Genomic DNA, 23606 nt, shown 5'->3' on the forward strand with positions numbered 1-23606 from the left:
ATTTGGGTGGCCTGCAGAGGACTGACACGGGGAGCGAATGGCCGTTGAATCAAGTCGAGTCGCCTTACAGAGAAATGGAGTATCCTGGACAAGGGCTGCAGGCGCGCGATAGGTGATGGCACCACTGTAACCTTGACAGGGGATCGATTGCGAAGGAGGCTTGACTGCCACAGTATGGGGCACAGCATGGCGTTCAGAAAGGATTGGCCCCAGATTTCATGGAAAGGTTTTTTGGCTGCCTCGGCGAAGACCGACCTTGGCCCAAATTCGCGCATCAGGGCTTGATCGGACGGGTCGACAACGAGTAGCCAGTAATTGCAGCTTCCATCGTCTCATGTCAGTAGTAAAAGCTTCAGTTTCGACGGTCGAAGGGTAGCACTGTACTTTCATCTCCCCTCCTGCAGCTGCTTCACCCGCTTTTCTGCTTCGGCAAACCGTGAGCGCGCCCAGGCTCTGTCTCCTCTCTGAGCATCGACTGCACGGGAGGGGGGGAGTCCCTCAATCACTGCCAGTGAAGTCCGTCTTTTTGTGAAGGGTCCAGGAACGTAGAACGTACATTTTTTTTGGTCTGCTTGTTCTTCTTCTTCCTTTTTTGTTTTTTTGCTTTTTGTCTTTGCTCCTTCTCCCAGTTACAAAATCCATGCCGCTCATGCACTGTGCCCTCGGGACATTAACAGTGGTCCCCAAAGCCGTGGCCAAGAGGCCCAAGAAAGACAAGGGCAGAGGCCACGTCCGCCAGCGGGTCTGTCGCGCCCACTTTCCAGGTACCGGACGGTACTCGGCCCTTTCACGATGCCCCCTAAACGTCGCCTAAGGTACTTGGCCTCGTTGGTCTCAGGCTACGGCTTCCTAGCCCAAGCCCCCCAATAATTCCATTAAGATGCCCATCCCCACTCCGCACAATAACGCCGTGCTTTCTTTGTCGATCGTCCCAAAAAAATATGTACTGTACCAGGTTAGCACTGCAATTTTGTATCGTGGTAGATAGTACGGAGTAGTTCAGAGATTTAGAACACACTTGAGCCCTTGCTGGTCTTTGAGGACCTTGTCTATCGTATCTGACAGGTCGGCACTGCAAAGGAGAAAAAAAAAGACTGACGGCTGCGATCTCGATCACGGTGGAGATATGATTGATCGATTCATCGACTGCTGCTCTGCCGCGTGTTCTCCAAGATAACTTTGAAAGAAAAAAGGGACCCCAGTCTTCGATGAAAGGTACTGTCCTGTAACTACTGAACAGCACAGCGCACATACAAAGGCTGCACCCCCGTCTGAATCCCATATCACCAAACGGGACATTCATTGTCCCCTCCCTTAAAGCGAACCCCCCTCCTTCTGGCTGTCTGTCACTTTTACGTACCTGCCCACGACGTGGAACATTTCTGCTCGGGTTCCCGAAACAGAAACAGAAGGAAACTGGAGCCCGCACAGCCAGCGAACGAGAATCACGAAACCACCCCCCCACCCCCCGTACAGAGAGGGCACTCTGCATTCCCTCCTTGCCCCCAGCCTGTCTGAAAGAGGAGACACAAGCGCCAGAGGGAAAAGAGAGACAACCTTGCTTGCCCGCTCGCCCGCTTGCTTGCCAACCTCAAGATGCCGAGCAATCGACTGCTGAAGAGCCACCGAAGCTCTGGCACTGGCACTCTGCAGCGCACTCCTTCCGCACCTGTCCTTCCACGCTTCTACGGTACTTCCGATCATTCCAGTAAACGCAATCAATATCACAACGACCCCCATCACCGCCATCATCATCGAACTTCTACCTCTCCCAACCCGACCAGTTTCGCATCATCCAGCTCTCCAAACCTAAGCGATCCTAATCTCACCTCTTCTTCTGTCGCTCTTCCTATCGCTCAGTCCTTCCTTTCGACCACACAAGAATCGGCGACCGAGAGCAGTCCCGACGGGTCGGTCGGTGCGCCGTTTGAGGCGCGTGAAGCTTGGACGAGCGTCGAGCATACCAGATCCCCCACCTACCAGAACCCCTCGCCTCGTCCCCCTCCTACTACACTCCCTTCGAAGAAATCAAGTCCCCGCACCATGGCACCCGCTTTAAGACAGTCCGCGAGCTTCTCCGTCGGTGATGCATTAACAGACTCGTCACCGTCTCAGTCTGAAAGTGGCATCGCAAGCCCAAAACGCTACTCGGACGAAGCAAACGGCTCGAAAGGCCCTGTCCCCTTTGGAAGGAAGAAGAGCGGATTCTCCAGCTTCATGAACAGTATGCTCGGATCGCCGAGGCGGATCAACATATCCGCCCCGGAGAACCCAGTCCACGTAACTCACGTTGGTTATGATAATGAAACAGGACAGTTTACGGTAAGTGAATTACTAGCTTCTCACTTGTTACGTGCTCGATAACTGCCGGGAAATTTCTCGTTCCCTTTTTCTTCTCTTGGTCGTCACAAGAAAAAGTAACATGTCATGACTGACTTCTGTGAAAGGGACTTCCTAAGGAATGGCAGCGAATGCTGCAAGAGAGCGGCATTTCCAAGAAGGAGCAGGAACAGAATCCGCAGACCATAATGGACATTGTCACCTTTTACAAGGATAATGCAGAGGGCAGGAACGATGAGGGTGTATGGCACAAATTCGATCACGCCAGGGCCCAAGAACTCAAACCAGCTGCTTTCAATATTCCGGCTGCAACACCGAGCAGTCTCAATCAAGGCTACCCCAGCATGAGTCCGATGATCAGCCCTCCAGCCAGCCCACGTTTCCCCCAAAACCACGAGGCCAGCTTCGAGAATCCCCGCGCTCCTCCACCAATTCCCAAGTCGGCTACCGCAGGAGCGCCTGGCTCGTCCGGGCCCAATGGAATTATACCCAATCGACCAGCTCCTAGAGCACCGGGGACGCCAATGTCTCCGAACCTTATACCTGCTCGTGCTGCCCCCCAACCTTCTCGATCCAGAGAGCCTCCGGTTCCAAAGGACGATCTCTCATCCGTAGGCTATGCACCTTCTGGCACAACGATGCCCTCACCAAGCCCCCAGGAAGAGCAGCGGAATTATGCCAATCCGAGAGCAAATGGCGTCATGTCCCCGCGAACGCAACCAGGCTTTGGTAATTCGTCCGCTCAATATCAGCAACAGCAGGAACAAGCAATGCTGGCCTCTCAGCAAGCCTTGACTAAGCAGCAGCTCGAGCGCAGCCAGAGTCAGCGTCAACAACAGCAATACCAACAGCCCGGCTTACCATCGATGCCGCAGCAGCAATATGCTCATGCCACGGACCCATCAAGTATGCAGCAATCAGCGCAACACCCTCGCCTCGGACCCGTGCCACGGCCACGGCAGCGTGTCCGCCAAAGCAATGGAATAGACATTGTTGCAAAGTTGAACGCCATCTGCACGAATGCAGATCCAACAAGGAGATACCGAAATCTGACAAAGATTGGCCAGGGTGCGTCTGGAGGAGTCTTCACGGCCTACGAGATTGGAACGAACCGATGCGTTGCAATCAAACAGATGAATCTGGAACAGCAACCGAAGAAGGACCTTATCATCAACGAAATCCTGGTCATGAAAGATAGCAAGCACAAGAATATTGTGAACTTTATGGACAGTTTCTTGCTCCGAGGGGATCTTTGGGTGGTGATGGAATACATGGAAGGTGGTAGCCTGACGGATGTCGTTACATACAATATTATGTCGGAAGGGCAGATTTCAGCGGTTTGCAAAGAGGTAAGTGGGAGAGGCATGTTTGATTTCAGCACGTCACTTACAATAATAGGTCTTAAATGGATTGCAGCATTTGCATTCCAAGGGTGTGATCCACCGTGATATCAAATCGGATAACATCCTGCTCTCCATGGAAGGAAATATCAAGCTGAGTATGTGGTATGAGCGATGCATTCAAACACTCTCACTGACAGTTGGTAGCGGACTTTGGCTTTTGCGCTCAAATCAATGAATCTCATAACAAGCGAACCACCATGGTCGGTACTCCTTACTGGATGGCCCCCGAAGTCGTGACAAGAAAAGAGTACGGGCGGAAGGTGGACATTTGGAGTCTGGGAATTATGGCTATTGAGATGATTGAGGGGGAGCCGCCGTACTTGACGGAATCACCACTGCGAGCGCTCTACCTTATTGCTACAAACGGCACGCCCCAAATCAAGGATGAGCAAAACCTCTCACCGGTATTCAAAGACTTCCTCCATCTGGCACTCAAGGTGGATCCTGAGAAGAGGGCCTCGGCTCACGACTTGCTTCGGGTAAGCTTTTCTTACCAATGTACGATTCAGTTCACGTTTGCTAATGTCCATTGGCAGCATCCTTTTACGCAAATCGCAGAACCCCTTATCAGCCTATCTCCTTTAGTACGCTCTGCACGACTATCACGCGCTAAAGAATCGGCGAGCAAGGGTGGCTGAGCGGCTTATCATATTTTTAACGATTTTCATTTCTCATCTACGACACGCGAAAAGACTTCACATTTTGGGATGACATTTTTTCTTCTTGCGGGGGATTCGATCGAAAGCTGATCGACGGCGTTTTAAATCACGGCATTTTATCTTCGGTTATTGATTTGGTTGAATATGGAGGGGTGGATTTTAGCCATATTTCGGCACCATGATGACAAGCTTGACCTGCTATTGCTTTTGCAAAATCATTAGGTAAACCTTGCGGACATTTGATGGCTGGAAAAGCCAATATACTTCCTTTTGAAGTGCAACTTTCACAGAGTGAACAATCTACGCGGACATCGGCATTGTCAGTCGCGATTGTCCTTGCATTGATGGAACAAAGAATATCGTTTTATGGATGTTTTCTCATGACTGGAAGTTGCTTGCCTTTTCATTTATTTTTCTATATAGTCATCTCCTCTTTCAGTCTCTGTTTCGGCAGACTACCTCCTCTTTTGCTTTTCCTTTTCTATATTCAAAAGACGAAACAGTACAGGCTTAAAGCTATATGACACAAATTACGGCCTTCGAAGAGCAGGTCGACAATAGCGCATGCGAGAAATGGATTTACCTAGCTTACATGTCTTTCATGCGATGAATGATCACGACTTTGCTGTTTGTTGCCAACTCTTTTGGTGTAAATTTGTGATTATAAGCCTCATCGATGAGATCAATTTAGTTAAATGATTCAGGAGGTAATAGCGATGTTGAACGATGCAGCAAGATGTAGATTATAATTCACTGTCATAAATATCATCGCATCAAATAGGATGAGCAAAAAAGTGAAGTCGGTGAAGATTGACAGGACGGACCGATCCGCTCCAGCAGAAGAAGGGTTAGTCACCCCGCTTCAGGTCGCGGGACTACGTAACGTGCAGGCGCCAAGCTACACCAGGGTCACGACAACGGTCATACTGCAGAGTAGGAAACTCTTTTGCCTCACACAAGGGCACACTGCTTTCACCTTCACTGGTTTCTGGATGAACAGCGCATCGAGACTGCTATTTTGAAAATTTGGCACTGTGTCCATTTCAACATGTTTCGGGCTCAGCAGAATGCATTTGATGATGTCGTTGGTGAGCTACCAAGGCCTTATCCCTGTCTTCACGTTAACTGTACAAATTGATTCTGAGACGTTTGAACAGCGAAAGCAACGGACGAGAATCTCACCTCCGAGAATTGGGAATATATCTTGGTATGTATATTTAGATTGCTTGGCCCTTTTCTCTTGAGTTATGCTGACCATCTCCTAGGACGTGTGCGATAAGGTGGCTGCTGAAACCTCAGGGTATATTCCCATTTTGCGACGATTGACGATGAACATGTGCTAACGGGATATAAAGCCCAAAAGATGTAGTAGCATCTCTCATAAAACGGCTTGCGCACCGAAACGCCAACGTACAGCTTTACACACTCGAGGTCCGTAATACGGGAGCAACGCATGTTGTGTAGGCAGCAACTGATTGGATCTTCTTTAGCTGGCAAACTCGCTTTCCCAGAATTGTGGGATCAGCATGCATAGAGAATTAGCATCGAGGAGTTTCACTGATGCAATGCTACGGCTTGCAAACGACCGAGTATGGTCCAGCATATGAGGCAAGAAATTTCCAAAGCAGAAACTGACGCGATTTACTAGAATACCCACCAACAAGTGAAAGCGAAGATCTTAGAGCGCATGGCTGAGTGGACGGAGATGTTCTCGAAAGATCCGGATCTGGGCATAATGGAGCAGGCGTACTTGAGGCTCAAAAGTCAAAGTTTGTCGCACGCGCAAAGAATGAAAAGATATAACGGCTAACGCATGCTCTAGATCCGAACCTCCACCCCCCTTCAAAGCCTCGTAAGCGTGAGATAACCGATCTAGATCGAAAAAGGGAGGAAGAGGAGCTTCAAATGGCTCTTGCGCTATCAATAAAGGATAAATCTGTGCCTGGGCCGTCAACGACTCAAGCTCCTGAACCAGCGACTTCGGCGGGGCCGCAAGATACCGCAGCGGCCGCAGCTCAGTCAAACTCTCTTTCCTCTCACATGTCACCCGCAACGGTTTCGCGCGTTCGTGCATTATTCGACTTCCAGCCATCGGAACCTGGTGAACTTCAATTTAGAAAAGGCGACATTATTGCCGTATTGGAGTCTGTCTATAAGGACTGGTGGAAGGGTTCACTTCGAGGACAAACGGGAATATTTCCCTTGAATTATGTCGAAAAGCTTCCCGACCCGACAGCGGACGAGCTGCAGCGTGAAGCGCAAATGGAGGCTGAGGTCTTCGCAGAGATTAAAAATGTAGAAAAGCTGCTGACGCTACTGAGCACCAGCGGCGTGGAGCTAAGCTCGAGGGACACTGAAGAGATTACTGTGCGTTCATTTCAATATCTGACAAGATTGTTTTTCGACGCTGACTGATTACTTCAATTTAGACACTTTATCACTCAACACTGGCTATCCGCCCGAAACTGATTGAGCTTATTGGGAAATACTCGCAAAAGAAAGGTCGGTGTCTCTGTCTTCTACTCTGTGCCGATACTCGCTCACACAAGAACCGGTAGATGACTTTACGCAACTAAACGAGAAATTTATAAAGGCCCGAAGAGACTACGAAGCGCTCTTAGAAAACTCAATGTCTCATCCTCCACAGACGCATTACGGAAGACCGGCCGCGGCCCAGTATCCATACAGCGCCGCTCCGACCGCAGGATATCCCCCACAGGTCTCATCGCCCCGTCCAGAGCCCCAGCGGTACTACACACCTGGTTCCCCAGACGGGCCGCCTGGCTCGGAACAACCTCAGTATCCTGTGCCCCAGAATGGCCCAACCCCATTCTACGTCGTCGGGCACACAGGTGCTCCTCCAGCTCAGCCTCCTCAGCCGTCCACTTCTTCTGCTTATTATCCTGGCCCTGGCCCTGATCCTCGCGTCCGAACTCCGTCAGCAGGGCCGTATGCGCCTTCTGGCGGGCCTCCTCCTCCGCACCATCGAGGATCCACAGGTGGTGGGAGCGTCGTGTATGAGAACCCCCAAGAACTAGCATCGTCGACATACGACGCGCCTGTGGCCCCTACACACACTGGACCAGGGCCCGCCGGTCGACCGCCCCATGATTCGTATCCAACAACTTCCGCCCCTCCTGCCCAGTTTTACGGCCATGCCTCGGCCTCTGATCTCTCTGCCGGTGGCGCCCCCACTGCTCCCGCACCTTACCATTCTTCGGATCTCGGACATGCACCTGCACCCGGAAGCCCTGGCCTCCAACAACCCTCCTACGCCTACGGTCCTGGTCCCGGTCCCGGTCCAAACGGCCCATCTGCGCCAGGCGTTTATCAAGCTTACTCCCCGCAGGCGGGTCCGCGGTATTCATCTATTGGTGGAGCACCCGCACCGGCGCCGGCTCGAGGAAGTAGTCCTACCGACTTCTATAAGCAACAGGGCCAGGGCCCGCCGGGACAGGGCGAATTGTTCATGCCCAGATAAGGCCACAGGTACAATTTTTCTTTTGGTAACTCTCATCAAGGAATGGCATGATGGATCTCGAGATGGAGAACAGATCAGTATGTCGGTCCTTTGGCGAATTTCTACTTTATCAATGAATCTTTTTTCTTTTCCTTTTCCTTTTCTTATGACTTATACCAGCTGTAAATCTTTGCGAAATTTTTTTTTTCATCAACCTTTTTACCCCTTGGGCCCAAATCCGGAGTGATTTCAATTTATTATCTTTTCACAAAGTTTATATCCACCTTGTTGCTATCCCTTCTTTCTGGCTCCTTGGAATGTATAAGGAGATATATTTTTGTGGAAACGAGGGGTAGTGATGGCCTGCTTCCACAAATGTGTATTTTGTTGTAAGTGATACTAAGGCTTCGCTGACAATATATGCGGCAACGATCAAAGTTGAAAAAATACTATGAAACATAGTGAAAAGTAGAAAGGGAAAGAAAGCTGTCTATTTGACCATTGTCATACTTCATCATTACTTTTCCCCAACTCATCTGGCGCCATTCTCCCCTCTCTTCTTGAAAACCCTTTGCCCTCTATCAAACCGTATTCCCCGCCTGTGGGGTCCAAGGGTTGATTGCACACACGATACCCATGTTCGTCTCCGCTCGCTCGCTTGCTCCTGTTCAACGCCGATATTATGCCATCCTGTCAAAACCCCTGAAACTCTAACAAATTTCTATTCCACGAAAAGAAAAGAAAGGGCTTCTTCCGATATTGTTCTTTGTATGGTAGGCGAAGAGGGTCGAAAATTCGTAGGGCGCGCATCAGAGTGGTCAAGACAGGCGGAAATCGACAAGACACAGACACAGAAAAAGAGTCATGCCCACACGTTCAGGCGAAAGATTCATGAGGCGGGATGGAGGGCATCAAAAGGTATTCGCGTTGTTTTGCATTTATTGCTGCGAGTTCGCCTGCAGGTACTTGTAGATGCCGAAAGCGACGGCGCCGCCAACAAGCAAGAAGGCGTAGGCGGTCAGGCCCGTGCCGGTCTGAGCGCCAGCAGTGGCGGTGGTCTGAGGAGCGGGGGTCTTGGGGGAAGGGTCGCCGGGCTATATATTTCGGAGGAACGCAAGAAAAAGGTCAGTGTCCATTACACAAGAGGGAATAGATACGGTAATTGTATGGGAACGACAGAGATATGAAGAATTATATCAAGGTTGGGTGTTGGCGGGAATCGTGATGGGAAGAAAGCGCTGAACGGACACACTCACCTGACGCTTAAGAGTGCCAACAAGAAGACCGTCCAGGATCTCGCGAGCTTCGTCACTGTGGCCGACGTCCTCAAAGGCCTCGGTGGCGTCCTGGCCGCCAACGTCGAAGAGAACTTCCTCACCACCACTGTTATTGGGGGGCCCCGATGGGCGATAATTAGCCTTTTTGAGCACAGGGAGAATTGCGAAAGAATAGGAAGCAAAAGGGCGGGGTTTGGAGAAGAGACCGAGGGCATAGGGATGCAGCGGGCAGGCCTCGACGTGAGGAATTGATTCGACGAAAACGACTTACGGGTGCTCGTCGACGAATTTGGCTACATCGTAGACCTTGTCGTGGATGACCATGTACAGGTCCTGCTTGGTGTTGTGCTCAGCGACGTCGCTGTAGGTGAACTCGGCGGAGGCCATTTTTTTGGGTTGATAGGTGACGATAGGGGGGAAATTTGAAAGGAAAATTAAATCGACTAGACGTCGTCTATTATATTGCTTGCAGAGAATAAATTGCAAGTAGGATAGGAAAGAGGCAGAAAATAGAGAGAGGGAGCGACAGATTTTCGTCACGCAAAAAGTGGTTTACAGTAAGTAGGTTAAGTTACTGATAGGAGATTAGGGAATGGGAAATATGTTGAGAGAGAGAGAGGATTGGGCGGTTTAAACTTAGTCGGGGGGAAATCCAATTTGGCTTGGGGTCTTCCTCGTTCGTTCGGGTCCTGTCGGTCCGGCAGATAGACGAAACATTCGACCGGCTTTCTTTTCCCCTTTGACTACAGATTTACTCCGTACAGTTAAATGGAAACTGTGTCGACGCTGTACTCTCTCTGTTACGGTCATCAAAAGGCGCGGATGGCTTGACTGTATTGGTACTAGATCGGGCTTTCAATGTCTGACATATGGTAGCTTTAATTCCGCGAACTTACTACGTATAGGTAGGTAAAAACGTGTTCTTCTGTGCCGCGAGCGTCAGGCACAATGTTACCACCACCATCATTCCTTCTAGCGATTATGTTGATTTATTTCCTTAACTTTTCTTATGCTATATTTTGAGGTAAAATGAAATGTTCATCCTTCAAAATACGTGACTGATGAGTAGAAAAAGTTGACATTTTGGGACAAAAGTTCCACTCCACCTCTTCGTTCTGGTACAGCCAGGGACTAATTACACACGGGAAGAGCCGAGGTACCGGTACTCACCACGCTGTCATGCGCTTTGCCTGTCCTCTCATTGGCTCGTGGCTTAACTTGTCGACTACATATCACGGTATTCTATCATATCGGAGTATTCTTATGCATACTCATTACGCTCATAATCGATGCTAAAGATTCATCAACGGTTGAATGAATTATGCAATTGGGCCAATCGATACATGACGAGCAGGACAATGAACAATATCCAAGTATGCGCTGTGTTTCCAACACGTAACTGTATCCCTCGAGGTAATAGTAGAACGAACTTTGAAACAGCAATCGATCCATCTGCCAGATTTGGTATCGCACTCGGTGATGCAAACTGATTAAGAACAGGTCTTTGAGTACAGTTCAATGCAAAGTATAATCATTGATTGTTGAAGCAGGATCATTTATCAAAGTATAGCAAATATTAATCGGCTTATGCGAGAGTGTCTATCGCTAGTCAATTCGAATCTCAGATGCGCCTCTTATGATCTAGAAACTGGGAAAAGTTACGAGTACAGTCAAGATCCCGTGCCAGGCAACGATTGAATATAGCTACGATCACCATGAACTGATATATCGTTTTCTGCCCACGATGGTGTTGCTGCCTCGAAACCTGCGTCACGTGTCTCCGCGTTTGCCTGTCAGATCGACATGGTCTGTTCTCATAGCTCCTTAGCTTCCACAGTGAGCGAGGGAAATACAACATGTAGCTTCTATATAAATTCACTTCATCCGGGCTGCTTTTTACTTCTTCTTCATCGTCGTCAATTCCAAAATTCATTCGATTATCATTGCTCAATTGTGTTTTTTGAATCGTTGTTTATTGCATCAATAATTGTTTTGCTCTTTCGCAATGGCCACTCCATCGATACCCTCTGAACCAATTCAGCTTCCTTCTGTTCCTGTTCCACAAAAGGACTTTATCACATATCTTTCTCAGCATCCCAACGATCGTGTGGTTGATCTGGTTGAGCCTTTCAAGGCCTATGAATCCAAGCTTCGAGAAGTCTTCTCGCAGCAGCCCACGCACGAAGCTGCTCAGGACAACCATGTGAACCTGGTGCCAATCTATGCTGGACATGAAGGCCTTGCCAAGGTTCGAGCACGCAATGTGCGAGCAGAGACGCCAGAAGAGACGGGAAAATATATGATGCCTCTAATGGATGATGCCCGGCTGCCAAATGGTTCTTCTGCGGTGGTGCCAACGCTTCAGGATTTTCGCACCAATTTCGGCATCTTCAGCGAATCATCTTTGGCCGATATGGACTGGAGCAATGTGGTGGTTGCTGGCAGTGCTGTTACAACCGCCCTTCTTCCAGTTCCAGAAAAGTATAAAGGATCCAAACGCCTGCTCCGAGAATACTACCACGAGAAGCTCGCCCCGGCCTCGGATGTCGATCTCTTTATTTACGGTCTGAATGAAGAGCAGGCAATTGAGAAAATCAAACAAATTGATCAGAAGATTAGAGATGCTATCTTGTCTGAGACCACGGTACGCAACTAGGTTCCTCTGCATCTCCAACTTTTCAAAAGCGATATATGCATTCCGGTAACTTACTACTAACCTGCTGAAAAGGCTGTCCGCACCAAGCATGCGATTACCATTGCATCTCAATATCCCGTTCGTCACGTTCAGATTGTGCTTCGCCTCTATCGTTCTGTCTCTGAGATTCTTGCTGGCTTTGACGTCGACTGCGCCTGTGTCGCCTATGATGGGAAGCAAGTCTACGCATCACCACGTGCGCTTGCCTCATTTGTCACGCAGTGTAATACCATCGATCTCACCCGACGTTCTCCGTCCTACGAAAATCGGCTGTCCAAATACGCTCGACGCGGATTTGAGGTCTATTGGCCCGATCTAGAGCGCTCTCGGATCGATCCGACCATTTTCGAAAGAAGTTTTGCCAGCACCAAGGGTCTAGCTCGTCTGCTTCTCCTGGAAAAGCTGCCCAAGCAAGGCGATCGTGAGGCGTACCTCGATCAACGACGCCGCGAACGGGGTAGGCCAAACGCTGATCGATCCAGGGGAAGAAAACGAATGATTTCAGGCAACATCAAAGATGAAGACGAAGAGGTTGCAGACTGGATAGATGATGACGAGGATGTCTCGTCTTATCATACATTTTCCGTCCCCTATGGTCCCAAGTTTCACGCTCGAAAGGTAAGTCACTCCGTCATATTACATTCCTGCTTCCCAGATGAGGCAGACGGGACCAAATAGTCTAACGAACGCTCTGAAGATTGAGAGGCTTCTTTATACCAAAGATCTTCTCCTCAACGCCGAATGGAATGAACAAACAGACAGAGAAGTGCACCTTCATCGCCATCCATTCTTTTTTGGGTTTATCAATGAAATTATGCACGACTGCTGCGGATCCTGTCCTGTGCCGGTCACAGACGAAGAAAAGGAAGTAGCCGAGGTCGATAGCAAGATATATATTTCTGGGGACATCTCTTTTATCAAGGATGATCCAGGACGACAAAGCGTCGGAAGCTTCAATCCCATCACGACAGATGATTGGACTGCAATGGCTTATCTTGGGGATACGGCACTACTTTGCCAGGCTATTGTCGAGGGCAATCTCTCTTATGTCGAGAAGTGGTGCAGCAACGATGATATTGATATAAATCGGCGAGACTACACCGGGCGCACTCCCTTGCACCTAGCCGTCATGTCCTCGACTGTCGAGATTGTGCAATGCTTGATCGACCATGGCGCAAGGCTCGTTGCGCGGTTGGTTGATGGCAAGACGGCATTGCATCTAGCAGCAGCCAGAGGGGAACAGGCCATGGTCAAAATCCTTTTGGATAAAAGCGAGGCGAATGAAGAAGAGGAGGCGAAGAAAGAAGAGGCTCGCAGGGCTCTCAAATCAAGGGAAGTGGCTGAGAATGCGAACTCGACTGCCGCCGACGAAAAGGCGGCTGAAGAAGATGAAGATTACGATAAGATAACTTCTCACGAGAAGGAATCCGTTGCGGTCAATACCGAGGGGTCATTTGTCAAGATAGACCCCTCCTCACCCCAGCCTACTGCGGATATGGAGCTTGATGAGATTGAGAACGAAGAAGACGAGCCGGATATTTACGATATCAACGTACTGGCCTGGGACTTCGGGGTTTCGCCTCTGCATCTAGCAATTTTACATGCTCATGAAGAGCTTCTCAAACTTCTTGTTTCCGAATATGGAGCAGACTTACTGGTTCCGGCCAAGCCGCCGCCGGAGCATAGCTGGAGCGCAAAAGGTGTGGCTCTGAATCTTACACTTGCAATGCGACGCGCGGACCAAAAGGCAGAATCTCTTGTTCGAACCTTGCTCGGTCTAGGTGCATCTTCAGGACAGGCGGATCCGAAGGCCACCTCCGCTTTTCATTTTGCTGTTGCACTGAAACAGAAGAAAGTTTTGGACATCTTTTTGCAGGAGGATTTGCCGGCCGCAAAGAGAGTCATCAATCACATATCTCAGACACAATCCTGGGGCGGCCATTACAGCCGGCCGCTCGTAACAGCTGTTTTCAAACATGACGGTATCACACTGGAAAAGTTGCTTCATCACGGAGCATCCCCAACAGTCAATTATGAAGATTGGGCCAAAGCGTTCCCTGATCTACCTAACAGCTGGTATATACCGTCGCTCGAGGAGAAAAAGGGGAAATTTTATACCAGCGTAAAGCAGCCAGCGGAGATTGCAATTGAGGACGAATCTCCCGAGTGTCTCCTGAAACTCTTAGAATACGGCGTGGATCCCAATAGCCTCACAGTCCAAGGCCACCAGGTAATAAGAAATCTCAACGACAGGGAGTACAAGCTCGGCGAAACTATACTGGACCTTCTCCGCTCCCGTTTGAACCTTCTCCGAAGTTATAAGGGGGAACGTGTCCATCATTCCAAGCCTAATGAGTTGCAAGACGATGATCATTACCTATCGCCTTTTCAAAAGGGAAGCTACCTTTACTGGAGTGCTTGTAACCAAGTTGCGGTTAAAAGGAGACATTATAGCGACGAATTAAAGCAATATGAAGACGAGCATAAAAAGGTCCACGAGCATCCCGGCATCACGCAGAAGAAGCATTTTATTGAAGGACTCATCAAGCACTTTGAAGAGCTCGAATCCCTCCTAGTTTCCAAGGGCGCCAAGACTTTCAAGGAATTGCACCCGTCCATTGAGCCGACCAGGCGCAGTCCTTCGAATGACGGTGCGGGCTCCTCCTGGAAATCCCCGCCCTTCAAAGTTCAATTCAGATTCAATAATTCCGTGACGACAGAGGAAATAGAAGAAGGGTACAAGCGACTGTAAGTAAACCCAAAGTTCTAGAAGATTGGTGAGACAAGGGCAGCTGATCAATGCGAAACAGTTTCGAGGCGGCATGGATGGGAGATATTGAGACTATCAAATTGCTGACACTGGCTCATTGGGGCGCAAACGCCGAAAACCCACCTCTTATGGTGGCGGTTAAAGACTCTCGAGGGTTCTCGCCATTCTTCATTGCCATCATGCGCGGCCATCTCAGTGCGGCACGGGCCATATTTGACATTGCGGACGTGCAATTCGAGCCGCCGGAAGAACCTCGGAAACAGTACAACATGGCTGACGACGAGGACGACTCTGACTCTGAAGAGGGTGATCAAGTGCCTATTTATGGCGAGCTGGTAGACGAGAAGTTTACCATTGACGACCTTGGCGCAGTATCGAAAACTGTTAAGAGCAAGGTTCGCCCCACGGAAATGCTTTGCTGGGCAGCGCGAATTTCAGACCAGGACTCTTCGCAAGTGTTCCCCAAGAATATCCTTCCGGGTTTTGAGGGGTGGCAGAATTACGTGAATCCTCTGAGGTATGCGATTCAGAAGAACGACGCTGAGTTGACCAAATACATTTTGAGTATCGGAAATGAATTTGCTGCACGCTTGGCACAAGAGGATGAGCCACATCTGTACGAGGTGGGCAACGACGATTTTGAAGCGGCCGTCCGGTTAGGAGCTATTGGCCCACTGGCAGAAATGATTAGAATCTCAGGTGCTGGTCTCCCTCTTGATTCGCTCTCTCGAAGATTCGGCACCCAGATCAAGACGCAACCTAAACACTATCAAGGTTTAAGCATCTATGGTCGCAAGCGTGCAGACTGGGCTCAGCATGGAAGGAACGAGAACATATGGAAGAATGGAAACAGTCGGCCCCCGCTGCTTATAGCCGCGCATGCAGGATGCATAGAATCAGTCGAATGGTTCTTCAGCGACGCTCCCGCACGTCTTTACAAGGAGTACCTAGAAGAGAATCGCGACGACGTGCGGGTCCAGGCTCTACTGCGGGGTTCGCAAAGCCTGGACAAATTGATCTCATCCTGGCTCGGCACTAGAAGTAAGGCTCAACTTTATACCTTTTCTCTTCCAACCCCCAAGATATTCAAAACTAACGCCCGATCCCATAGAAAACCTTGTTGCCCACTGTGCCGTCGTGAGGGATGACGACAGCGACAGCCAACGATCTCTCTTGAACTATCTCCTTTTAGTAGCCCCCAAATCTCTCAACACGAGATCCCAAGTCGGATATACCCCTCTCAGCCTCGCCTTCTACCGCAAGCACATCACTCTCGCTCGCACCTTGATCGCCGCCGGCGCCGACCAGACCACACGCGACAAGACCGGACGCAACATTATCCATCAGCTGCTGGCCGACAACTACGACCGCGAAGTAGACCGAGTCCAGAAAATGCTCGATCTCATCGACAAGCGCCTCCTCCCTGGCCTCTTCTTCGAACGCACAGCCGAGGCCCAAGGCGCGCAGACTCCGCTTGTCAGCTACATGTTCACGGCGTCCGACCAGTCAGAGCTCGAGAAAAAAGAAGGCCTTGCCGTCGTCGATCTCCTGCTCAAATACAGCCGCGGCAAAGACCTCGAGGTCCTCAACAGCGAAGGAGACACCCCCTTGCACATTTGCGTCCGCAACGGCTGGCCCAACGCCGCCGCCCTCATCATGTCTCATCGCCCAGAACTCGTGCACCGCGAAAACGCCACCGGCCGCACCCCGCTCGAAATGGCAGAGGACTACCATGTCCGAGAATTCGTCAAGAATGCTTCGAACATCTCCATTCCAACAGCTCAAACTTATAATAATAACCAAAGAAGTCACGCCCTTGATAAAAGCTATGAGGATTACGCCAGAGACTCCTCCGAAAACGAAAAGGGTCCGAAAGATGACAGAAGTAATGTTGAGCGCACGTATCAAGCCTGTCTCGAAATAAGCACGCGTTCTCCCCAGCCGAGAAAACTGGCTAGTCTGTCTGAAGCCCATGAGCTCGCGGCCCGACTGTCCCGCGCGCAAGATCGTGAGAGGGCATCGTCGGAAAGGAAGAGTCAGAATGGCGATGATGCCGATGGTGATATCAATATGGATGAATGCACTAGCGATGAAGTCAGTACGTGGTTGTAAGGAATCTTTTTTTTTTTTTTTAATTCTTACTTTGGGGTTTGTATTCTGGTCACTTTTGTATCAAGGAATCTATTACATCAATTAGATGCGGTATGTGTTTACTACACAAAAACTTATATCAAATCAGCTTGGCAATTCATGGCGACCCATTGCATAAGATGGTTTCATCTGGTTGTTTTTTAATTTGTCTTTTTTATTCATTCCGTCTAGATTTTGAGAAATACATGTAGAGCATAAAAGATGATATGATATACATCTTGAGATCTAGCCCGACAATCAAAAGGAAATGACTATTTTTTTTATGAAATAAAATAAAATAATTTTGATTCTCAGTGATATCAACACATGCACCTATTCCAGGAGCCCCGCGGCAACAGTCTCGCCGTTTGATCGGAGAACAATGCGACTAGGCGCTTCGAGGGGGACGGGATTCGCAAGCTGGACGACAACGCGGGCGACGCTGCCGGGCTGGACGAGCTTTGGTTTCTTCTTGAGAACCTGGCCGGTCGATTTATCGAGGGTGGCGACAAGTTGGGTGATTTGGCCGGGGGTATGTAATCGGCCGCGGTGAACGTCAATGTGCATGGGCGTGATGTGGTCAAAGGCGAGGAGTTTGATGGTAAGTGTCGAGATGTTTTTGATGGGGGATGTAGGTGAGCATACGACATCGCCTGTTCTGTAATTTTGACGAGATGTTAAGTTAGCGGGCGTAAAGTGTTGTTACGTATTTGAAGCCGCGGGAAAAGAGGCAGGGGAGAAAGGAAACGGGGGGGGAAAGAAGTAAATGGAAAATGGAAAATGGAAGAGAATAAGAATAAAAGGAGAACAGGAGGAGAGGGGGGGAGAACGCACCGGAGGTGAATAGGATCAATATCAGAGAGATGCAAAACGACATTTTGGCCCGCGACGGCCCATTCGGCAGGTTCTTCATCGACATCGAGAGCTTTAACGTATGCGGTCTCGCCGCTGGGCATGGCGACGATTGGGTCACCTATTTGCAAGTGACCGGCGTCAAGGCGGCCAGAAATGGAGAGTGGGTTCTGGATGCCGCCACGAAAGATGTCGCCAATGGTGAGACGCAGAGGCTTCTCAAGCGCTCTGGACGCGGGTTCGGACTTGTCAAGCTCATCCACGAGAGTTGGCCCCTCGTACCACGGTACCAATCCGTCGGGGGCCCTGTGTGCAATGTTGTCGCCTGTGAGGCCGGAGCAAGGGACGAATGAGATGTTTTTAGGCTGGAAGCCCGCGCTGGTGAGGAAGGAGGATGCCTGCTGCTCAATCTCCTGGAATCGTTCGTGAGACCAGCCTACCGTGTCAAGCTTGTTGACAGCAACAATGATCCGCTGAACTCCCATGCTTCTGACGAGCAAGGCGTGCTCCTTGGTTTGGCCCTTAAGACCGGACTCGAAGCTACCGGTGCTGGCGTCTACCACGAGCACTGCAAAGTCGGCCTGGCTTGCGCCTGCAATCATGTTTGGAATGAAGTCGCGATGGCCAGGGGCGTCGAGGATGGTGAAGTTTGTTTTTTCAGTCTCAAACTTGTTCGTTGCAATGTCAATGGTTACTCCTCGGGTTCTTTCTTCGCTCGTTTGGTCGAGAACCCAGGCAAATGCAAAAGATGACTTGCCGACACGTTCGGCCTCTTTTCGGAAGCGGTCAATTGTTCGTTGGTCAACGACTTTCAAGTCAAGCAGCAGTCGGCCCATAAGTGTACTTTTGCCAGCATCAACATGGCCTAGCAATGTCATATTAGTAAGAAAAGGACCCCTGATTCCTCTTATGTCCGAGAACAATGGTGCTTACCAATGACAACAAAGTTTGCCGCGTTCTTTCGTTTTGACTTTTCGTATTCTGCTAGGACATTGATGTTCTTGCTCTTGGGTTTGGGAACTTCGACGGCAGGCGCAACGGCGGACTTTTCGTTTTTCTCTTTTTCTGTGGATGCTTGCTTTGTAGAAGGTTTGCTGGCTTTATTGCCACCTGATGTTGGTCAATTTTATTGAAAAAATTATTGTTTCTTTTTTTTTTACAAAGGTAACTTACCTTTGCCGCTTTGTGCAGCTGTTACAAGATCGTCTGGACTCGGACCTGCGAAATCATTCAGTTCAACATCAACTTTTTCAAGTACGTATGGCAGAGTGAATGATTGATCTGGAGAGCTTGGTTCAACCGTGCGCGAGCTATCCAGCTGTGAGCCGAGCATTATTTTGGCAAAGTTTGAAGGATATCCTTTAAGGTCCGTCGAGTCTGCTTGCTGTTCTGGCGGGGTTGGATACTTTGAGGCCTCTTTCAACGCCCCTTGTGGAGATGAGGGGGGAGGATTAGGGCCTTTTGCAGGCTGTTTTGGGGGCTCAACGGGCTTGCTGTCGGGTGTTCCCCCCTGTATTGGGAAAGCAGGTGAAATTGTATCTTCATCTGCTTTTGACGCAGCTTCTTCCTTTCGTTTGCCACCCAATCTGCCTAATATCGCAACAGAGCTTGACTGTGACTTCTGCTGTGATCCCTCACTGCCTTGTGATGCCGTTGCCTGTGATCTCTTCTCCTCTTCTTTCTTTTTCCTAGCTGCAGCTAAAGCCGCCAGCTTCGATTTTCCGCCCGTTGAAGACGAGCCTCCTAGCAAGCCCATTCGAGGATAAAGAGGTTCAACCAAAATCTCACCCAGACGATCGTGAGGGACCTTCAGCCAGGGCGAGTCTTTGAAGAAATCTCGAACAGAAAACGGTTCGGTACACACAGGCTGATACATCGGAAAGGGGTAGGTGTCGATAGCGCCTGGTCCAGAAAATCAGCTTCAAAGTAAACACGCGCTGTTGAGATAGTATAGAGCATGACGCACCATTGGCATTCCCAAGCTCTCGTTTGAGTATTTCCCAAGCAAATCACTACATACTTGGAAAATTGGGGAGGGTTTCAAAAAGGACAGACCCACCTTCAGCCTTCTTTGTGGGAGTCGCAACCGTGTCAGTTGCTTTGGTTTCCTTCTTTGACTTCTTCGAGCCTTTTGGTTGTGACGATGCTCGCTGATCTATTCGCAGTCAGAAAACAGGGAAAAGACCATCTTACACGCCAAATGGAACCGAAATACGCACTCAATATCCAAGTAACTGATTTCCCAACATCGTAGTAATAATGCCATAACGTCTCTTGTATTTCTTGATCCGTGATCGCAATATCTGGGCCTAGGACGTCTCGAACTTGCTTTGTCCCGCGCGAGAGCTGCTCTGATAAGAGAATCGAGGAGGAATTAGCTATCGAGTACGTGGGCTGTGGAGGACAATTCGAAGGTAGTTTATGGCTGTTTAGGTTGAGACATTCAAGCGACGCGGGATTGACACACCTCTGTCTTCGACGGTTAAGCCTGCACGGTCAAAATTGACTGGTCAGCGCGGGTCCCACCTCATATGAATGTGGTTTGGAGATTGAACATACCATCGTCGCCATCATCATAATCTTCCCCGCTATCGTAAAAGTCGTCTTCATCAAGGTCGACGTTCTTGATTCGATGTCTTGACATTATTGTGTATCGAAAGTCACTAATGCAGAATGTGATCAAAAACGAAAGTATACTTGGCCGCAGTAAAGACAAAGTAAATACTATGTATTTAGAGGCGGGTATGGCGATACAAGAAATATTCCGAGAATAATCGCATTCAATCAGTTCAGGCACCGAATAGTGTTCCCCTCGGTGAGGTCATCGCTTAAGCTTGGGCGTCAGGGCGTGGGGCCGAGCCAGAGCTCAGGGAGCAAGTAACCCCGTAGTTTTATATAACCCTGACCGTAATAATTTCACATTCTTACACACAGAACCAGGGAGATGGCATTTTCGAAAATTTCATCACTTGAGATATCCTCTCCTTGCTTCAATTTACAATCAAGTTGCTCAAATATGTGACAAGTTTGCAACATTATGATAACTACATTGAAAATATTGGTATAATAGATCATGACACAGAGGGTAACAAGCGCTCGAAACTCAAAAATCTGCGCTATCAACTCGAGATCAGAACCAGACGATTTCGTACAAGTCGCAAGGTTTCAGAAGGAGAAAAATGTGCATTTTGCGTCCAACGCCATCCCGAAAAGCTCGTTATAGGTCTATCAGGCTCTCTTCTACCGCTTTGGGTTGCGGTTGATGCTGGGGCGCAGCAGGAAAGGCATCCTGGCCATAGCCACCAGTATTATTGTAGCTCTGCAGCGGCAGAGGTTGCTGTTGTTGCTGTGCTTGTGGCCATGGTTGGCTCGCAGGTGGCTGATGTGGTTGCCACCAGTTTTGTTCCTGTATCGCCTCTGGCTGCTGCTGAGGAGGGACGGGTTGATAATTTTGTTCAGGAGATTGATAGGGCGGAGCGCTGACAGTGTGCTGATGGGAAAGGGGTGCTGGAGGAACATCTGACGGAAGTTGCGGGGCATATGCTTGATTAGCATCGTTATGATGGTAGTAAGAGGCTGCTTCTAAGCCTCCAGGAGCCTGATCAGGTAAGTGTTGAGCCGTCGCATATGGTGCTGATGGTGCCGATGGTGGTGCTGCCGCAGCACCATGAGACAGAGAAGGGTAGGTTTGTGGCTGTTCAGACGGAGGTACACTTTGGTGCATATGGGGAGATCCAGGGTATGGTTGAGACATGGGTGGGGCTTGGGAAGGGATGGCACTATAACCCGGTTGCTGTTGGCCGCCAGGCGGTAACTGGGATTGCGGTGCGGCAGGCACTGGCGCAACATCGGCGTACGGGGTTTGCTGCGCCGAATATCCGCCAAATGTGGATTGTGGGCGCGCGTAAAGACTGGGCGAGGAGACTGGAGAATAGAAGCCCTCAGCACCAGATGAACCGTTCAGGGCGGTCGCTGGTATAGTTGGATAGATATTGGAAGATACGCGCTGTTGTTGTGGTTGCGGTGCTCCATATCCTCCAAGAGTGTGATGACTATAGGTATTCGAAAGGCGCTCCTCCAGCATCCGATCATAGTAACGTACAACGGTTGCTAATTTGGCGTGAAGGTCAAGAAGAGCATCTGAAACTAAATTAGCTGAATTGAAAGTAGGCAAATAAATGGATCCTCACCATGCTTGCTCATAGCTTCACCGTATGTTCTGGCCAGCTTGGGGCGGAGGGATCCAATGCTCTCGTAAAGTTCTTGGATCTGGGGTTCACGCAGGATTGTTCCAGGAGGTTGAGTCTGGAGGCGGTCAACGAGGGCTGCAAACAGGTGAATATTTTCAGCTTCCACGGGTGTAAGCTCGTAGTCATTTCGAGGCAGAAAAGATTTCGCGGAATCACTATTGGCGGAAGCTTGCTGCTTCAGATTGGCCGAATGTTTTTTCTTCTGTTCTTCCATATCCCGAAGAGATGCGGCAATCGCTGCTTTTAATTCCGGATCGTCCTCTTCTTCCTTGCTTTGCTGCGCAGCTGAAGTGCCATTCGCAGTAGCTGGGCTTTTCTGCGGCTGAATTGTCGATTGGGGGACGTAACCGGAACCAGAATGCCCTTTAGCCTCCTCTAAGCTCATCTGCAGAGCGCGCTTGAGATCTTCGTCAAAACTGTCTTCAACACGTGCATCTCGAGGCTGCATCGGCGCACGAGTTCTTGCACCTGGAGGTTGCCAACTAGGTGCTTGTTCAAGACCGGGTGTCGCGCGGGATTTGCTTGTGAGTTTGGCATAACAGCCGTCATCGACTCGAACAGACTGAATTATGCCTAAATGTGGCAAGGGAATCGATTTGCTGGAGCATGAACCACAGAAGACATTGCCACAATTACGACAGTGATGTTTTCTGTTGGTGAAACTAAATGGGGTCCTACACCTCATGCAGACATCCGAGTCAATCCATTCCGGGGGCTTGAACAATGATTAGTGAAAGTTCGAGCAGCCGACATATCCGATGTGCACTTACAGCACTGCTATCAAGCATACTACTTGCCACAGTTTCCTTCGGGGGAAAGTGAAAGCCCTCACGTTGTAGGCCACGATAGATCTCGCCGATATAAGATAGGTTAGATCGCCCCTCGGCTGCAATAGCCCAGGACTGGATCAGTTCAAGGATCATTTTTCTGACGTCTTCATTTGTTGCTGCGCCTCCGAAGGCTTTGAGCAGGGAGACAAGGTTGTCCATGAATTCTCTGGACGCGATCTCGGCCAGGAAATGCGAGCCTCCATTTTTGACGCAGGTGTCCGTGAGCTGGAGATTTCAGACATTAGGGCATGATTTAAAGCTTGCGATCGATGCCAAAGAAACTCACTTTGAGTGCGGCAAGCTGAACATTGGGGTTCTTGTTTCCAATTCGCCGCTTCAGTGACCTCATGGCATCCTTTGGCTGGACAGTTTTTGAACGTATCATGTCCGAGACTTCCAGACTCAGCGCTATATCCTCTCTACATAATAGAGTCAGCCAGAGCTATAAAGAGAAATTGAGAGATAGACCAACAAGCTGGAGGACGTTGCGCGCTCAATCTGCTCGTCCAAAGGCGAGCTCGAACTGAACCACCCCGCCATTATATCGTGATGGACACAGATTTCCTTGGTATGAACCAGACCTGCGGAATATAGTGGAAATTAAAGGGTTGGTGAGCTCCTTAACAGAAGTACTGTACTGGATTCTGCTCAGTCTGAGGTCATGCCAGTCGCAATAGTCCTGGACGAGTGTAGTCGCAACTCTCCACTCAGGAACTTTCTGGTACAGCCAGTCGAACTTGAAAGGGAACGAAATGTAGTTCAGAACTGATTGACTCCCTTGTAAGAGGGTATCTTTATTGTCTTAAAGGAGAAGAAATGGTAATGAAGGAATAGCAAGCTATCAAACAACTGTGTAGACTGTGAGCTTCGTCACTTGGCCACCATGGAGCTCGACGGGGATTGCCGCCCAGGCAAACATCCAGATATCCGGCTTACTTAA

At 49.5% G+C, this 23606-nt stretch overlaps 6 protein-coding genes across 6 annotated transcripts; 3 read left to right on the top strand and 3 right to left on the bottom strand.

Annotated features, from left to right (window-relative positions):
* Positions 1–1279: 1279 nt before the first annotated feature.
* L228DRAFT_166814 (Pkinase-domain-containing protein) lies at positions 1280–4513 on the top strand. Its single transcript, XM_018329434.1, has 5 exons — positions 1280–2322; positions 2448–3689; positions 3739–3838; positions 3888–4222; positions 4280–4513. The coding sequence occupies exons 1-5, from the start codon at positions 1597–1599 to the stop codon at positions 4379–4381; spliced, it is 2505 nt and encodes an 834-aa protein (XP_018186682.1). The 5' UTR covers positions 1280–1596; the 3' UTR covers positions 4382–4513.
* A 937-nt stretch (positions 4514–5450) lies between these two features.
* Positions 5451–7883, top strand: L228DRAFT_284198 (hypothetical protein; the record flags this gene model as incomplete). Its single annotated transcript, XM_018336203.1, has 9 exons — positions 5451–5490; positions 5560–5609; positions 5668–5702; positions 5758–5833; positions 5893–5991; positions 6051–6171; positions 6225–6769; positions 6832–6904; positions 6961–7883. 9 exons carry the CDS (start codon positions 5451–5453, stop codon positions 7881–7883), a joined length of 1962 nt encoding a protein of 653 aa, XP_018186683.1.
* Positions 7884–8800: 917 nt separating this feature from the next.
* Positions 8801–9526, bottom strand: L228DRAFT_269529 (putative cytochrome b5; the record flags this gene model as incomplete). The annotated part of the gene is made up of 3 exons (XM_018335286.1): positions 8801–8956; positions 9119–9245; positions 9411–9526. The coding sequence occupies 3 exons, from the start codon at positions 9524–9526 to the stop codon at positions 8801–8803; spliced, it is 399 nt and encodes a 132-aa protein (XP_018186684.1).
* A 1618-nt stretch (positions 9527–11144) lies between these two features.
* Positions 11145–16716, top strand: L228DRAFT_212544 (ankyrin repeat protein; the record flags this gene model as incomplete). The annotated part of the gene is made up of 5 exons (XM_018329949.1): positions 11145–11783; positions 11868–12452; positions 12532–14582; positions 14645–15645; positions 15716–16716. 5 exons carry the CDS (start codon positions 11145–11147, stop codon positions 16714–16716), a joined length of 5277 nt encoding a protein of 1758 aa, XP_018186685.1.
* A 202-nt stretch (positions 16717–16918) lies between these two features.
* L228DRAFT_248899 (hypothetical protein) lies at positions 16919–20417 on the bottom strand. The gene is made up of 8 exons (XM_018332968.1): positions 20146–20417; positions 20054–20074; positions 19806–19937; positions 19646–19741; positions 18760–18804; positions 18520–18696; positions 17569–18451; positions 16919–17392 (listed from the first exon to the last, which is right to left on the bottom strand). Exons 1-8 carry the CDS (start codon positions 20228–20230, stop codon positions 17068–17070), a joined length of 1764 nt encoding a protein of 587 aa, XP_018186686.1. The 5' UTR covers positions 20231–20417; the 3' UTR covers positions 16919–17067.
* Positions 20418–20661: 244 nt separating this feature from the next.
* Positions 20662–23487, bottom strand: L228DRAFT_248900 (ubiquitin binding protein). The gene is made up of 5 exons (XM_018332969.1): positions 23139–23487; positions 22953–23085; positions 22607–22891; positions 21777–22551; positions 20662–21726 (listed from the first exon to the last, which is right to left on the bottom strand). The coding sequence occupies exons 1-5, from the start codon at positions 23204–23206 to the stop codon at positions 20804–20806; spliced, it is 2184 nt and encodes a 727-aa protein (XP_018186687.1). The 5' UTR covers positions 23207–23487; the 3' UTR covers positions 20662–20803.
* Positions 23488–23606: the final 119 nt, after the last annotated feature.

This window comes from Xylona heveae, assembly GCF_001619985.1.
Source record: "Xylona heveae TC161 unplaced genomic scaffold L228scaffold_8, whole genome shotgun sequence".
In the NCBI taxonomy this organism is placed as follows: Eukaryota; Fungi; Ascomycota; class Xylonomycetes; order Xylonales; family Xylonaceae; genus Xylona; species Xylona heveae.